General features: G+C 33.4%; 1 protein-coding gene across 1 annotated transcript; it reads right to left on the reverse strand.

Annotated features, from left to right (window-relative positions):
* Positions 1-181: 181 nt before the first annotated feature.
* LOC133682481 (uncharacterized) lies at positions 182-11,165 on the reverse strand. The gene is made up of 23 exons (XM_062105824.1): positions 10,789-11,165; positions 10,564-10,671; positions 9,895-10,043; positions 9,617-9,698; positions 9,077-9,492; positions 8,322-8,754; positions 8,001-8,224; positions 6,832-7,027; positions 6,526-6,668; positions 6,277-6,451; positions 6,093-6,146; positions 5,527-5,706; positions 4,665-4,777; positions 4,300-4,482; positions 3,500-3,557; positions 2,650-2,709; positions 2,510-2,551; positions 2,298-2,425; positions 2,066-2,201; positions 1,913-1,990; positions 1,343-1,459; positions 692-754; positions 182-602 (listed from the first exon to the last, which is right to left on the reverse strand). The coding sequence occupies exons 1-23, from the start codon at positions 10,936-10,938 to the stop codon at positions 516-518; spliced, it is 3,375 nt and encodes a 1,124-aa protein (XP_061961808.1). The 5' UTR covers positions 10,939-11,165; the 3' UTR covers positions 182-515.
* Between the last annotated feature and the right edge of the window lie 6,243 nt (positions 11,166-17,408).

Consider the following 17,408-nt stretch of genomic DNA (forward strand, 5'->3'; position numbering starts at 1 on the left):
TATCAAAAAATAAATATATAAAAAACCTGATCGTAAATTGCTATTATTCTTTTCCCTCTTCCTAGAAGGCTCCCGGGGGAAAAATGAAATAAATGATCCAGTCAGGATAGGTGCAAGTGGCAGGCAAAACCATAGCTCAGACCACATTAGTTAGAACATGGAAAATCTAGCAGTAACCAAATGCAGCGGGAAAAGCATTCATTTTATTTAGATGGTTATACAGCAGTAAAAATGATTATACACGGGTGAAAAAATGAAGAGGAACTAACTCCCTTGGTAGTTCTAACCTCTCATATCTACAATAAAGATTTTGTGATTTCAACGAGATGCGTAATCAATAATACGATAAAACGGCCATCCTTAACATCATGTGCACATATTCTCATCTCTTGGTCAAATAACTATACAAGTGCTCATCTACTGCAACATGGTATGGCTGGAAAGTGAGGCTCAATAACCTATCAACCATGCTTCTTCTTTTTATGAGACACCTGGTTAGAGACCCAGACCCGTCCTCATTTCTCTTGCGAGTCTGCGACAGATGAAAGTCTCTCTTCTAAGCCTTCAAGCAGATCATGGTATTCGGAAAATGCAGGGTGCGACTGAAGAACAAATCAATAAGGCTGGGTGAGACTCCATAAAAACAACATTATTATTTTCATTAATCAGCAATGCTCTAAGAGATGGTTACCTGAAGGGTGACGCTATAAGCTTTCCACAACCTCATATCACGCTGGAAAAGATCAAAAAGAACCTATTGAAAAGCATCACACAAGGAATTAGCTTGGATGGCAAGCCACGTGCCAAACTTGGCATCAGACCGCATGGGTTTCTGTGCACCTGCCTATTTAATGAAATTACAAGTGGCAGCTATGCCTCTCTACATGTGCAGTTATTGTTGGTGGAGAGGGAGGGAGGTTGAGGAAAGGGCAATCAAGTTACAAGAACAAGGCCTATATGAAACAATCTTAACAGATATCATGAGCATGTGCATAAAGAGCAAATAATTGGCAACATCTTAACCCGGTCAATCGAACGGAAAAATGCCCTGCTAGTGCAGTAATGCGTCTCATCAGTTCCGTAATTAATTATAAGTACCGCATCACAAGAAAGGAAGTTCAAAACTTCCAGTGCACAACTAGGATTACAAAGATATTGTACCCCAGAAAGAGAAGTTTTAAGATTCAAGCATAAACCACACAAATCAGACCTCAAAGAAGTTTGCAGAGTTAAAGGATTTGCCTAAAGATGGAAGGAAAGACAAACAATACAAAGCAAGCTGGCATACTCATGAGACTACAATAAATGCCAAAGTACTATACATAAACTAAGCTGATTATACCTCAGTCCGTCTTAGGAGTGTGGCAAGAACAACTATCCATTCCTTGAACTTGACAGAACACATATGAGCCAATAGAAACTCCGCATCCAACCGGCTTTGCAATGTACCCATTTGAAGCTGGAAACATACAATAAAGGTTCTGAGGATTAAATAAAACGCAAAGAAAATTTTCAAGTAATAATTATCAAAATATTGACTATGGCTTGGTATTGCTTCAGGCAATATAGAAAATATGATAATGATATCACTACTGGTATAAGATATGTGATATGTCTCCTTAGTACATGTACAAGAATTTTGATTTCAAATATTTTGTTACAAGCTAAGAATATTGTGATTAAAACAAAGAATACCACTGGTATACCACAAAATGGCTCTAAAAAGTTATTTAACCTTACACATAAAATGAGCAACAAGGCAAGAGGTTATATAGGAGTCCCAGTATGCCATTTCTAATTTTTTTCCCCCAGAAAGAAGAGATGAGAGAAAGAGAAAGTCATGCTATGCAGTCTATATGCAGCTTGTCTAAAAGAAAGAAAGTTGCGCAGTGAAGAATTTTAAATTGTTCACCTTCTGCCCAATTAGTTCCAGTCCTGATGCAAAATTCTCTAAGCGAGCACTACCGTATCTTTCTCGTTGAAGGTATTCCTGCAATTAATTCACCATCTCAAATACTGTACGAAAAGCAGATCATCCTTCAAGAAAACTGTAGGTTTTGCTTACCACTAAATCAAACTGGGTGCCTTTTACAAAAGCCACAAGCTTCGAAAGCTCTTTCCCTGACATCAAATAACTAGCATGGCTTTCTAAAATGTTCTTCACAGAAGCAACATGAGCACTTTGCTCTTTGAAGGAAGTACTGCTCCAAAGAAAAGGCACCTGATTAATTAGTAACTTTTGGAAACTATTGCAAGGGTCTGAGAAATGCAAACGAGAACAAGGTGAATATATCAACCTCTTGTCCAATGATGGCTTCTTGTAACTGGAACGGAAAAGAAAATAACCCAAAAATCTGGGAGATAGTCTATCTGAATCAGGTGGTGTCTGGTCATATTCCTTTCCAGACCTGAGCAAGAAGCGCACCTGATAATGACAGCAAAACAAAAGGAAATAAATGTACTAGTTTAGGTAACATATGTTGAAGAATAATCATGCCCAGAGTAATACCAGTTCTCCAGCAAGCTCATATAAAGATTCATCGAGTGTTGCCTGCATAAGGTTGGTAAACCTTGTCAAAGATGTAACATAGAGGAAACCAAAAAGAAAGAGGAAAAAGTAGCTACTGTAAACTACTAGCATTTGCCTACCTGCAATAACCGTAAAGCACAGTATTGGCTGACTGCGGGACCTTCAAGTTTCGCAATCACCTGTAACATTTGCAAAAAGAAATGACTTAATCAAACACAATTTTGACTACAATGCATTTGTTACTAATTTGCATGCATAAAAAGCAGAATGAAGCTCTTGAATCTCATTCATAAATTATGGCCTTGAGAGAATGGATAAGCTTCTTTTTTTCCTTTTTAATATCATGGTGAATCTCGTGAAAAGATTAGAATACCTGTCTTCCCAACCATCACAATCCCTCAGTAAATAAACACGTGATATTTTAAGAATACAACCATTCAGTTGAAACAATTTAAAGCATTGAGCATTACCACTGATTAATGCTAGGGATACTAACGCTTTTTACAAACACACATAGCATCCATGATACAGGAAAGGATTTAAATCACAGTGGTGTGACTTTAAGCATTTAATGATATACTTGCTATTACAGAATTAATCAAATTAATATAACACGGTTAGAACCTACCATCAACCACCACATTATTTAGTAAAACGAATATGTTTGCAAAAGTTCTAGTATCTCTAGTATTATTCATCACCATAAAAAAAACCATATCTAATCAAAAAATACAACTAAAATACAACTATATGTATTGTTTGAAAGTGACAGCATAGAACTATACTTAAGTTTACAGTCAGTTGATCAGAATTTGTCTTTCTTGGCTAAAACTTGAAATGAGAAGAGGAAAGAAAATTAAATAAAAAATTCTTATATTCAAGAGCTATGCATAAAAAAAATTAAATAATACTAGCAAAAAAAGGACTTAACAACAATAAATGTTCAAAAGAGAAAACAGCAATTCTTACAAGTATATAGCAAGCTGCAGTGCGGTACCATCTCTGTTGGAAGCATTCTTCAAACAACCTTAAACATACAAACAATGAAAAAAGTATTAATATAAGAAAGTACCAGTATTGTCTACCCCAGAGCAAAATAGGGTAAAATAAGAGAGAAACCCATCATTTTAACTTTCAAACTCATGAATGAAACTAAAAAAGCTATCAAGATTGCAATTTCTCCCAGGCTGATGGGGTAAAATGGAAGGAATCCTTATTTCTACACTTACCGTGCACTAACATCAAAAGTCAAAACATTTAGCTCCCCTATTTTCATAACTTTATAAGGTGTAGAAATAATAATGTGTGATGGTAACCCAATGAATAGCCTGATTGGTAGCGGAAGGGCTAAACCTTTCCCTGAATGAGAACGTTGCTCTTCCCTAATCATATCAAATAATCAACAAGAATAATGTGTAGCAAATGAAGAATAAAAGGATGCGGTAAACATGAAGGCATGATGGTGTTAGAACAATATTAGGAAATAAATTATCTTTTCTTGCCAGGGCCAAACTATGCGCTAAAAAGGGCAGAGACCTTGCATGCAAATACCTAACCATGTCTATCTAGTACCTACAAAACTGTCCAAAATCTAGAAGAAAGCAACAACAGAAAAAAGGACTTCAAAGCCACACTTCAAATACTGGTGAATGTGTAAATACCAGCCTTCTTCAATGCACAATGTTCCTGTCTAAATATCTTTGAGAATTACCATACAAAAGTAAGGTAAAACTCAAAAAAGGTATCTCTTTAAGGAGTAGAAGTATTACTCTGTTGATCTTCCAGCAGCAGAAAATAAATCTGCCCAGTGTCGACCATCAGTTTTTCTTGCAACACTCACAACTACATCAAAATACTCAGAGAAATTTCTGATCAAATCACAAGTCTTCTCCAAAAGAGAGCGGTTGCCAGCATGTTTAGGGACTGATATCTGGTTCTTGTTTGCATTTTGCCTGCAAGGAAGTAATTTAAATTAGAAAGTCAATAACCGAGTTCATACTGATTGTTTAAATCAAAACATAAAGACATATTGCATATTTCAGTAATATCTGACTTCCAGATAACAATTCTAAGTATTGATCTTCTAATTATCATACATGACATGATTCAATCTCTCTTCACAAAATACACATACCTTGAAATCTCTGCATCAAATACAGTAAAAAGAAGCCACTCCAGGCAATGGGAAAAGTGAGGCTTTTCTGCAGATAATTGTGCTAACCGTAAAGCCTCCTCTTTTTTGTCCCTCTGGCAGACAGAGAAACAGAAGGAATTAGTAAAGTATGCCTTAAAGCTAGCAAGGAACATGAGCATTCAGCTTCAGCAACTGATTTGTTTCAAAACAGGACCAGCATTTTTTTAGATTGGAAAAGGCATTTTATTTGCTCACGTTATCAGTGAGCAGTGAATCTGTGATATCTAAAACTTTTCACATGAAAAAAATACACTTTCATCCTCAGGGCCAATTTATTTCTATCTCCAAAGTGAAAGTAACACTGCAGAAGTAAAGTACTGACAGCCAAAACCAGAGAAGTATCCAGATGCTGGCTTGACAATTGCCCACCTCACAGCCTAACTGCTTAGTTGATTGACAAAAGCTCATGTCATATAAATTGATGATTCATACACAGAAATTATGTTTCACATGAACCGAAGCAAACTTCTTATTTCTAGGGGGCAATCATTACCCCCCAAATTGGTGTTTTTGGAGGGTAAAATTTAACCTCGAAGCAATATTTTCTGTGTCTCCTTTTTGTCTCAAAATACACACCAAATAATTTTTTTATCTCTCTCACCAACCATTACTGATAATTTAACTATGTTCTCTCTCTTTCTAACACGCTAAACATCCTGCAAAACTAACTTTTACGTCCTTAAAAATTACTCTTTTAATAATTCACCCCCTTTTTTTAACCTAGTACTAAACACCACCCAAGTAAAAATCATAAGGTAAAGAAAAGAGAAGTAGCAATAAAAGAGTAAAAATGTAGTCATACCTGAAGAAGGTGTCTGAGTAAGCAATGCAATATAGTTTGAGCTTGAGAAGATGGCTCAAAACATGGAAATTCAGTGCAAGCTGAAAAGGACATTCTCTGGGAGACACAAACAACAACCCCGGCATTTGGAAGAAGCCCTAGAGGATACGCTTCACGATCAAATTCCAGCTCTGGATCCAACTAAAAAATATATCATAAAATGTCAATTTAGGCCTATTCAGGATACAGCAATCAAGAACCAGAGTCGAATCACTGAAAACCAAAAGGACTGTTAATATATATAGATACACACAAACACAACTGACATAGATGGATGGAATACAAAATAAGCTAAATCAAATACATGTAGCATCAAATAATGAAAGACAGAAAAGGATATAGATTCCTTATAAATAAAGACAAATAACCATAATGCTAATATCGCAGTCAAACCAGAATTTGAAGAAATTATACTGACTAACTCAATCAAAGCTAATCTACAGTGCTTAAAATTTAACTTGAGGATTACACCAGCAAAAAGTCTTCCTTATAATCTTGAGCCTTGATGTAACTGATTACATACATACCTGCAAAAAGTCTTCCTGCATAAAAGGATCAGCACCTGGAGATGGATACCAAACCTGTAAAAGAAAGCTTCCAATAAGATCTACAGGTGAGTACAGTAGACAAACACTAGAGGTGGCCAATAATAGAAGCTAATTATAGCTAGTAGTACATGAAAATAGATTATAGAGTTTAGCACTAAATTACTTGCATGCCTCGGTGGCCATAATCCAGCCAAGAGACTTCCTCAATTAGACTTGTCTTCTCCTCTGATTGACCACATGTAACCCAAAATAATTCAACAGAGTCGGTGAGCTCTCTCTCACGTCCATCATCCAAATCCAAAAGCGAAAGTTCCCCATTTGTTCTCAATATCAAACATCTAGTAAAGTGGGCAGCCATTCAGAGACAATTGGTACACAAAAAAATTTCATCAATATTTGCAAAGATGAATACCTTGCAGGCTCTCTGTCCATCAAATCTGAAGATAAAGTATGATTGTTTGAGGCCGACTCTCTTTGAAGCTGTTCAGGGATGAAACGCATAGCTGCGGGATGGCTCTTTGCAGTCATGATAGAAAGTTCTCGTACTGTAGAAAGCTGTTTGTCATTTTATCACTTAAATGTATGAAGGATAAGGTTTCATTAAGAAACTCTCATTCAGAGAGCAAAATTAAACTTCAAGAGCACACGGATATCAAGATATTCATATATATAACAATTACGATGTCTAGTAAAAAGAAGCTGGAAAATATTCATTTACCTGCAAATCTGGAGTGCTAGAAGGAGTCAGTTCACCTAACAGTCTCACATGGAATATGTGGACATCAAATGGGCGATAGGTGACAAGTATATGGTCTTGATAGACATCCATCACCATTGGTTTAGCAAGCAATGGCTTTCGACAAAGCAAGGAGCTCTGGTCAAGATGGTATCTTGGATAAAAAAGTAATTCATACCTGCAGAAAACCAATTATTTGAATAACAAACTATAATACTACAGGGCCAAATAAGATAAAAAATTGTAAATATACCCAAGACACAAACCAAAAATGAGAAGTGCCATAGAGAAATGACCTAAGAAAACAGCAAGGCCAGTACTAAGCATCGCCTAGGAACTTTGTTGGACAAATAGGAAAAAACATTTTTAAGGCTTTCTCCAGTGGCATCTCAATTGTGGAATCCAGGGGCTTTGTTATGGCAAACCTCACAGCAACTTCAACTTCTCAACAACTATTCTTCAGTTTGACTTTACTCTATATATCTTTTTTCAGTGTAGTATCAAGTCCGAGTCCTTATATAACAAGGAAGAATCTGGTGTCCATGAACATCTATATAATCTCTATATTTTTTTCTGTGTAGTATCAAGTCCAAGTCCCTATATGACAAGGACAAATCTAGAGTCCATAAACACCGAATAATCTAGTAGTTTCCTAAAGTTTTTTGTAATGGACTTGCAGATATTTACTATTTCCAAAGGCAATGTCTCAAGCACTGTGTCTATATGCCTACCACATAAATCATAATTCTTCTGATATCAAAGAAATGAAACGAAAATCAGAATTTCCAGATTCACCAGCTTCCCCGCCCCAGATCAGTATTTGCAATCCCCAGATTTTGTTCTTTTCTTGTTTAAATCAGCCCCAACTCTCACCCAAAGAATCAGAAGGGTTCAGCTATCTACCTAATCATAATTCAGGGGCTAATTATAAAACATTAAAACTGTTAGAATTGAACAATTCATGAATCAATAGATACGCAGTGAGCACCATCTGATGCAAATTAGTCAAATAACTGAAAAATTTCCTACATCAAATTGTTCCCACTGCAGATCTATAGATACATGAAATACAGATTTTGTTTCTACAAAAAAATACCAACTTATAAGTTAGAATAACCAAGCATATATGTAAACAGACATTGATAACTCACGTGTTAGAAGAATCAATGTAGTTGCAAACAACAACAATCTTCCCCAGCCATAACAACCCTTTGCACTGAATCTTTTGTTCCTGAGTAATATCTCCAAACACTCGCCACTTTTTCAACCGTATATCATATAAGATCAATCCATGGAGGCCAGCAACAGCTAAGTGCATTCCATCCTTGCTAGCTGCAACATGTTGAACTGGCCAGTTTTGGGAGATATAGGAAACCTGAGCCAAAGCAAGTGCATATCAGCCTCAATAAAGTACAGAGACAACTAACTGGTGATAACAATCAACAGCTAAGTTTGCTATCTGAACACATAACTGGAAGGTTTAGATGTAAAAATTTGAGTTCATCAGTATCTTCGGACTGAACAACAAGCAACCGATCTTCGCCATAAATAACTTGGCAAACATATGTCATTCCTGAAACTCCTCTGGAAAGGCAGCATTTTCCAAATGAAAATGCAATAACTCTTTCCAGAGATCCTTCTTCAATCACATAAAGCCTGTAACCATATTCATCCCACTGCATCAATGAGGTGCCATTCATCAATGGTTCATATTTACGATCTTGGTTTGGCTTAACCTTTGGAGAAGATACAGAACTTAAACCAATTTGACGAATTGTTGACATCAAACGACAGCCAGATACAGACCAGACTGTAAGACCTCTTAGCTTCCACCCAACAGCAAAAGCAGAATAATCAGGTGTCCATGCGATACAACTGACAGGACCAGTATCATCCACTGAATAGCTGCAAAATAATTAAACCATGACAGAGAAGCTTTCAAATTTCGTGATCTAAAAGTCAAAACAAAAGAGGCACGTGACATAGCTTCAAGTCACAAACCAGGAGCAGCTGATCATGTAAAAGTGAGGAGGTTAGTCTGAAAACCCTTGGATAAGGTAAATAAGTTTTTAAGGAATATCCTCATTTTATATCGTTTACATGTGGAAGCAAATGATCATTTCGGAGATCCAGAAATTTTGAGTTCAGTGTCTACAGAACAAACATCTGACCTATTGAATTACCTTACCCCTACAGTAACTCAAATGATAGGATGGAAAAAACTTACCCCCAGTCACACAAAGACACAGTACGAATGAGAGATGCAGATTCTGCTAGGTCATATAACTTAACAACCCCTCTTCTGGTACCAACAGCAAGGATTTGTTGATCTGAAGCTACTGAAATGCATACAGCGTCACCAGAACCCAACTTTTTTTCAGCTTTGATATAATCAACTTGCTTTAAACCTTTCTTGCTTATAGAGCATGATATTAGTTGTCCATCAGAATACAAGACAAACAGCAACCTCATCAGCAAGCAAAGCTCCAGCTGCACAATAGCGGTCTTCCTGGTCATATTATGATTAGATTCCGAATCTGTTGGAGCCCTTCCAGAAGCAACACCATTACCTAAAGAATGAGGTGAAACAGAGGCATCGCTGCTGTCACGTGAACAGTGATCAAGTTCGAAAGCTCCATAGAACTGTTATGAGATTAAGATAGAATCAAAAAAGAATTCACTCAACAGCCTCTGTTAATGGACTTTTAACATTAAATAAAACAAGCATCGCAAGTAATAATAATCAATGCCTATTCTATCTGATTACCTCCCCCTTCCAGGAGATACTGTATAAAGATCCATCGGAAAGTCCTAGTAGCAAATGTTTGTTATCACTTACAAAATTGCTCCTGGACAAAAAAAAAACAATATCAGAGGAAAACTATCAAGACCGAGAGTAAAAGCTTGTGAGAAAAAAGAGAGAGAGAGAGGGAAGACCATATGAAAAAAAACAAGAGCTATATAAATTTAAAAAAAAAAATCTCAAAAACACTAGCATTATATACAACGGTACCGAAATAAAAATGGGCTGGCAAGGTTGCTTACACTGTCAAGTCCTTATCTGCAAAAGGCACTTGCTCACTAAGAAGAAGAGATACATTAGCAAGAAGCAAACCAGAAGGTTGCTTCCCTCCTATTTGTATTCTTTTATCAGAGAACTGAACCTTGAATATATGTAGAAAGAAAGATGATGTCTGCAAACAATAAAAAACATATATATGAGCAACACTATCAGAATTCACTTTCCATAAATTCAATGCGGGCTTTATTTTCAGATCAGGAGTCGAGAAAAAAAAATTAATTAAGAACCGCTCTATGTGCCATTTTGTCTATATCATTATCCCAGTAAAAAATAAAATAAAATAAAACAAGAAAGAAGATTGTTCCCCATAAAACTAAGTAGTAGTACAATAATTTGGTCGATAGCACCAAGTTCTGGTTTCAATTGTGCATCCAGTGAAGCTAACTAGCTAAACTCACCCTTGACACCTGCCGATCTTCCAATTTCAATAGAATATTAACAAATGTGGATACGTGAACCACGTTATTTCTAAAATGTGATTCGACCAGAACCATGTACATGCATTTGCAAATCGTGTAATAGGTGTAAATGTATGTGAATATATTACACGAGAATAATCAAAATTTGCCATAAATAATGCAATAGTATACATAAAAGAAATCAAAATGTAAAAAAAAATAATTAATACTGACAAGAATGGCGATCAATTTGGTATCAGGTCTCCACACCGCTTGTAAATTCTCGCCTTCTCTCTCCAGCGACTCTGCATTCCTCTTGTACTTGCCTAACCTCACTTTATGCTGCAGATAATCACAAAAACGAACAAAAATTCACAAATATAAAACCCTAGTTTTCCACAATCAAAGAAAAACAAGCACATGAATGCGATCACAAACTCCGTGTAAATGTGAAAATACCTGAGAGGAGCTCCAGAGCTCAAGGTGAGAAGGAGAGACAACGAGGAAGAGACGATTAATGACTTTGAAATAAATGATATGCTTCTGTGAAGAAGGACAGATTCCTTGTTCTAGAGGTATAACCTGCGGCCATCCATATGCCATGTACATCTTTGATTCGGTCTTGATGCGTTGGTTTAGATATCAATCTAGTAGCGATGTATGGAATTTGATGGAGAGGTTATTAGGGTTTGAGAGACAGGGAGATCTGTTGCATTTGCAGGGAGAGTGATGCAGCAGCGTAGCAAAAAAAAAAAATTTCTCAATTCCATTCAGTTAGATCTCGCAGATCCATTTCAGTTATTAAGTGTTGGTTTTGTTTTTTCGGGTCTTTACCATATTTGAGTCTTGATGGAAAAACGACGTTGCACCCAACTAAAGGCATTGAAGATTGAAGAGGAATTTTACACGGTGCGTTTAATTTTATTTTATTTTTATATTCGGATAGTGGTTGATTTTTAAGATATTTTTATAAAAATATATTAAGATAATATTTTTTTATTTTAAAAAACTTATTTTTACTATTATAAAACAATATAAAAATATTAAAAAATATAAATTTAAAACAAAATAAATTTAAAATTTATAAAAACCACACCATAGAGAAAAACAGTCTTTTAGTCTTTGTCACTTTTTGTCTATATGTTAAGAAACAAAAATCTTAAATTAAATTATTTATGATTTTTTATCGTTTTAATATGTTGATATTAAAAATAATTTTTTTAAAAGAATTATTGTTATATATTTTCAAGTAAAAGATACTTTGAAAAGCAACCGTTATTATAATTTAATAAGTGAAAGTTTTATTTCATCTTTTTAAAACACCCCAGGGAATCTGGACATTAAAATATTTTTTATATATTTTATTTCTAATACTATATTAAAATAATTTTTTATATATTTTATTTTTAATATTACCACATTAAAACTATTAAAAAATAATATAAAAATATTAATTTAATGTTTTTTTTAACTTTAAATATTTTTTAAAGACAGCCAAATACAACGATAAATGCGATACCAAACATACTTATTTTACTGTTCTTGTTGTTGTTTGTTATATTAGGTAGGGGTGATTATTTTCGGTTCGGTTTGATTTTTATCAAAAAAAATAACCATACTGAATTTTTTTAAAAAACCAAAACAGGTTCAAACCGACCGGTTTGGGTTCGGTTTGGTTTTTTAGGACAAAAACCTGTTCAAACTGGTTTGGCTCGGTTTTGTCGGTTTGGCTTGGTTTTCTTGGTTTGGCTTGGTTTTTAGGTTTGGCTCGGTTTTTTTCTGGTTTTTTCCGGTTTGGGTTCGGTTCGGTTTTTTTTTAAAGCTTATAAAATTAAACCGGTCAGTTTTTTAAAAATTTTAATCAGTTTTTTTTATTATTTAATTATTTTTTTTAGTTTTCTCAGTTTAATTAATTTTTTTATTTTTTTTTATCACCTCTAATATTGGATCTTCACATTCAAGAGGGGTTGAAAGAAATAATTTTTTTTTTGCAATGTATTGGTTTTAGTGATAAAGGTCTGCTACTTTGCTTGATATACGATCGTGAAAAAACTTGCGTAGTTGTATGAACATTGACCAAATAACGTCGCCCATTAAGATAATAAACAAATTTCTAAATCAAAGACTTGTATGTCATGCATCTTTTTTGTCGGTCAATGTTTGTTCAATTTTTTATCTATCAATTTAAAGGCTTTTCAAAAAAGTTTACAAGTTTTTTTTTGGGTGATTTTTTAAATTAACAAAGATGGTATAATAATTTTTCTATTTTTATAGTTACGAAATAAATTATATAGTAGTAAACATGAAAAATAAAAAAAATTATTATAAATCAAAACTTTCAAATACTCAAAATATCATAATTATAAAAAAAACATTTTAAAACTTTTAATTTTTATTCATTCATATTTTTTCTTGCCAAGAAAAGCTATTAAGATCCTTTATATAAAAATAATTAAAAAACCCTAGTCCACCAATGTTTTTTTCTTATACAAAAAATATGGATAGCATGGCAAAGTACCATTTTTTTTAATTTAATGGATGATTATCTCCATAACCAAGATTAGCGTCAAATTCCTTACCAAAACTAGGCTAGCCCATATAATTTTCAGGCTAACACGTGTAGATCCACACTCCCTAATCTTCATCTTATTTTTTCTTTTTTTGTATATATATATATTTTTTCTTCCATACATCTACCAACTTAAGAATTGATGTCTTTTTTGTTCTCATACGAGGCTGTTTTTTAAAGAACATGCAAGAAACAAAAGGTCAAAGCCCATCAATAATCCACCACCATCCCAGTAATAAAAAGTTTGATTTTTGGGCACCAGGGTTTTTAGCCTAGCGGTTGAGGCAAGATTTTCTTATTTCTGTTACCTGGGTTCGAGCCATAACATGCATGTTTATTATCCTCGCAGTGTCTTACATGTCTACTGGGCTTGCAGGGTGTTCAGTGAATCCGGGGATTAGTTGTGGTACCCGTAAGCTGGCCTGAATACCCCGGATTACCAAAAAATAAAAAGTTTGATTTTTGGGTGAAGTTTTTTTCATAACCCCGTCAATTATATATCTTACTTAATAAGCTAAATAATTATATTTACGATACCATACATAAGTAAAAGAATTAGTATGGCGATATTGTTAATTTAGCAAATAGACAACGCGATTTAAAAATATAAATGAAGCAATTAAGATTTAATTGACTTAGTCTTTGCATTAATATTCTAATTTTTTCATAGTAAAAAGCAAGATGGAGTCTTGAATATTTCAACATCGTGATTTTTATGTGCTTTTTCCATGGATGTGATCAAGTGGGGTAGATAATTTGCAGTATTTAATTAAATCATGGGCTTTATGTTTAGGGAAACTAAGTGTTATAGTTTATTGCGAAGTAGACATTTAAATGTAAACGAATAAAAATAAATTACAATGACAATATCACGGAAAGAGGTTATGAAGAAATTAGAACTTTAGCCGATATATTTTTTACAAGGAAATTCTGAAAGATAATTTTCAAGTAACAAATTTAACAGGCAAAGGAGTTTTATTACCAAGCTAGAATATTGCTATATATTTTAAAAATTTAATTTTTTTGTTTAAAATTAATTTTATATTTTTAAATTATTTTGATGTGCTGATGTTAAAAATATTTTTAAAAAAATTAAAAAAATATTATTTTGATATATTTCTCAATAAAAAAACATTTTAAAAAGCAACTAATATCACACTTTTAAATACCCCTTTAATATTTTACGATCTTGAAAAGATTTATTATTTTTCTAGTCATGCAATAATCTTAAGCACAACATGGATAAAAAAAAATTCGTAGAATCATAACTATTTTTTTAATTAAAACTTACACAATTCCAGGTTCATCCTAGAATGATAGAGAATCGAATGTAAATATTGTAATTTCATAATTATTAACGTAGACTGTTGTTTAACGTAATCTCATAACACACACACACACACACTTTATATTGTTACACATGCTTGCATTGTAATTTACTGCTAGGTGACATTGATGAAACTCCCTCTTATTTTCAAAAGGGGAAAAAGACAAATAATAAAAGGTAAACCATTGATTAAAAATTCGACATTAAATTTTTTTTTTTTTTGAAATAGGAGAGCGGTAAATGAAAGTGTTTAGGGATATTTGAAAATATGACAATAATTATTTTTTTAAGTGGTTTTTTACTTATAAATATATTAAAATATATATTTTTTAATTTTTTAAAAATGATTTCTGATATAAACATATTAAAATTATTAAAAAATATAAAACAATAATTTTAAATAAAAATAAATTCAAATTTTGTTAACCCAACCCCTGATACACATATTAGCCCAGCAAAGATTTATAAGATGGACCAGGAGATAAAATACAAACTAAATTTGAGACCAACAAATGATGACCAGGCCCATAGGAAATCCACACATTTGGCTGTCTGGCTAGCAAACGTGCTTGTGCAACTTCAAGTCCCTCTTCAGATTGTATCTCCTAAAAATAATTATTTTATTTGATTAAAAAATACATGTGCTCCAATCGCCTCGAGTCGTCATTTTTCAACAACCCATAAATAACAATGGCCTCAGATACTCCGACAGAGTGCTTAACCCATAAAATATAGCAGGTAAAATTATAAAAACTGTTCTGAAAGCTTATTAAAAACTAAAATACTTGTTTGTTTGCTTGTTTATTTTTACGGTGGAAATATGTTTTTGAAGAAAAATAATTTTTTTATGTTTTAAAATTGTTATGATGTATTGATATCAAAAATAAATTTTTAAAAAAGTAAAAAATATTACTTTGATGTATTTTTAAATAAAAAAATACTTTAAAAAGCAACTACTACCACAATATCAAATAAGCTCTAAAAATAGAAGATATAAAATAAAACTTTTGAATCTTTAAGTTTTATAAATTATAAAAACATTTTAACCACACGTAATATTAAATATTTTTTATAATTCACTTGAAATTTGTATGGTTATTAACTTTAAAATTTATAAGATTAGTTAAGATATAGGTACACATAAATTGGTATCAACACTCACGTTAGTGATCAAAAGAATTACATTTTATAATTATAACAGCCACATCACTTAATCTTAACCGGGCAAAAAATGTGAAAAGTTTCAAGCATAGGCAATATTTGTCGGGGATAGAATCGGGCAAGGGAAAAAAAATCTAGAGTTATTTTTTTTCTGGAAACTATATTTTTATTTTTGTTGTTGAAGAAAAGATCCAGGCAAATAATTATCCAGCCAGAAACAACATTTTTCTTCACCCCATTTACTATCCCTGGGCCTACGAGGAAGATCTAATTAATATTCCACAGCTAAGACAAATTGCCCACCCGCTTACATCGACCGCTGACATGCATATTGCCCCTCCTTTTTCAAGCAGTAGCCACGTATCCATTGTAGATTTTTCCTTGATCTTATATCGCCGCACCTCCGGCTTGAAAAATGTTGTCGGGTCATTATACGATTTCGAGCCTGTTTGTCTAAGTGGTAGCGTTTGTGTTTCTTGAAAACACACTAATATACATGTTTGGTTACCACATACTTGCAAAAATCTAAGACATGGGTCCCACCATTTATTGAGGCAGGACCGTGATTTTTAAAAAGCAGTAAAATCCTGCTTCTTGCAAGTTTAACCACGGGTTAAACTTTCTAGAGATAACAGAGAAGGAAAATTTATCAGCTTATCCTTTTCTCTTTTGTTGCTCCTCTTGTCCGTTCTTCGCATCTCTTCACTGCATACAACAACCCTACAGGAAAACCATTAGTGCTACACGACAAACAACAATTAAACTAATGGTTGCGTGTCTTTCTACAAGAAACCATTGAATTATGAGGAAAACACGAGGAGGCAAAGGAAGGGGGCATGAAAGAGTTAGAAATGCAGGGCAGTTGTAAAGCCATTAATGTCTGTATAAAGACTAAGTTTGGTCAATATTTGTAGTGAAACTCTTTTTCAATGGGTTTGAACATGTATCCCATGATATTTTATTGGCTGTAATATTTTTTTACGTGATTGTTTATTAATATTATGAATGAAGTTTTTATAAGTAATTATACCATAATATTAAATTGAAAAATAATTTTTAATCAAATACATTAAATTATTTTTTGTTCAATTTTAATTTCAACCACAGTTTTAATCAAACAAATATTTTTTCAAACCAACCACAACTAAAAGCACTTTTTATAAAACTACTTTTTTAAAACCACAACCACAACAGCTACCACAATGCCAAACACACTCTTCATATATAAACAAGAAAGCAGAGGGTGGTCAATTTGTCATAGGGATTGATTAACTAATCAGTTTCATATTTATTCTTTAATAGTTATGAGTTTGAATTTTTTTAAAATCATTAAAAATTTATATATTAATTAATTTTAAAATCTATAAAATTAATTAAAATACATATAAATTAGTGTTTATGTTAATAATAATAATAATAAAAAAGAAAACATTTTCTAAATTTAATGGAAAGGACAGGCTGAAAGCTTGTTTCCACAGTTTCTAATCAACTGTCTGCTGCAACTGTACGCCTAGGATCATGGGATTCTCTGTGCATACGAGCACATCCCATTATCTTAGTGCTAATTCCTAATTAAACAATGGCTCCGGAGTCCGCGCGTTTCATGGCCCTGCAACCTGCGGTGTGGATTTTTTTGGTAGAGCAGTCGGCAGTGGGCGGTGCGGAAATTAATGCCGCCCCAAGTCACGACAGTTTGACATGGACAGAGAGAATGTGTAGAAATATCGAGACCCAAACAGAGAGGAGAGAGTTTGATGCAAAGGGATCGTTCATGTCATAGCAATGCCCAAAATGTTAGATTGCATTAAAGAGTATTATTTATTTGTTTCCCTCTCCCACTCAACCATTTGGTCCTCTCCACTTGTGGACTGTATAAATGCTAATTTTGCTAATCTTTTTCTTTTTTTAAAAAAAATAATTACATTAGTTACTGACTTACACCATATCATATTACATGGGAACATATTACATAAGTTGACTCTGTTTCTACACATGAAACTTTTCCTGTTCAAAAAGAAAACA

The sequence above is a fragment of the Populus nigra genome, chromosome 2 (assembly GCF_951802175.1).
Source record: "Populus nigra chromosome 2, ddPopNigr1.1, whole genome shotgun sequence".
NCBI lineage: Eukaryota > Viridiplantae > Streptophyta > Magnoliopsida > Malpighiales > Salicaceae > Populus > Populus nigra.

Bases quoted from the DNA above. Each gene is read 5' to 3' on its own strand.
- LOC133682481 (XM_062105824.1), bottom strand. From the start codon at position 10,938: ATGTACATGGCATATGGATGGCCGCAGGTTATACCTCTAGAACAAGGA. The intron at 10,044-10,563 runs GTCAGTATTAAT...TATTGTTTGCAG, and splicing joins CCAAATTGATCGCCATTCTT to ACATCATCTTTCTTTCTACA. The intron at 2,426-2,509 runs GTATTACTCTGG...TGTCATTATCAG, and splicing joins ATGAGCTTGCTGGAGAACTG to GTGCGCTTCTTGCTCAGGTC.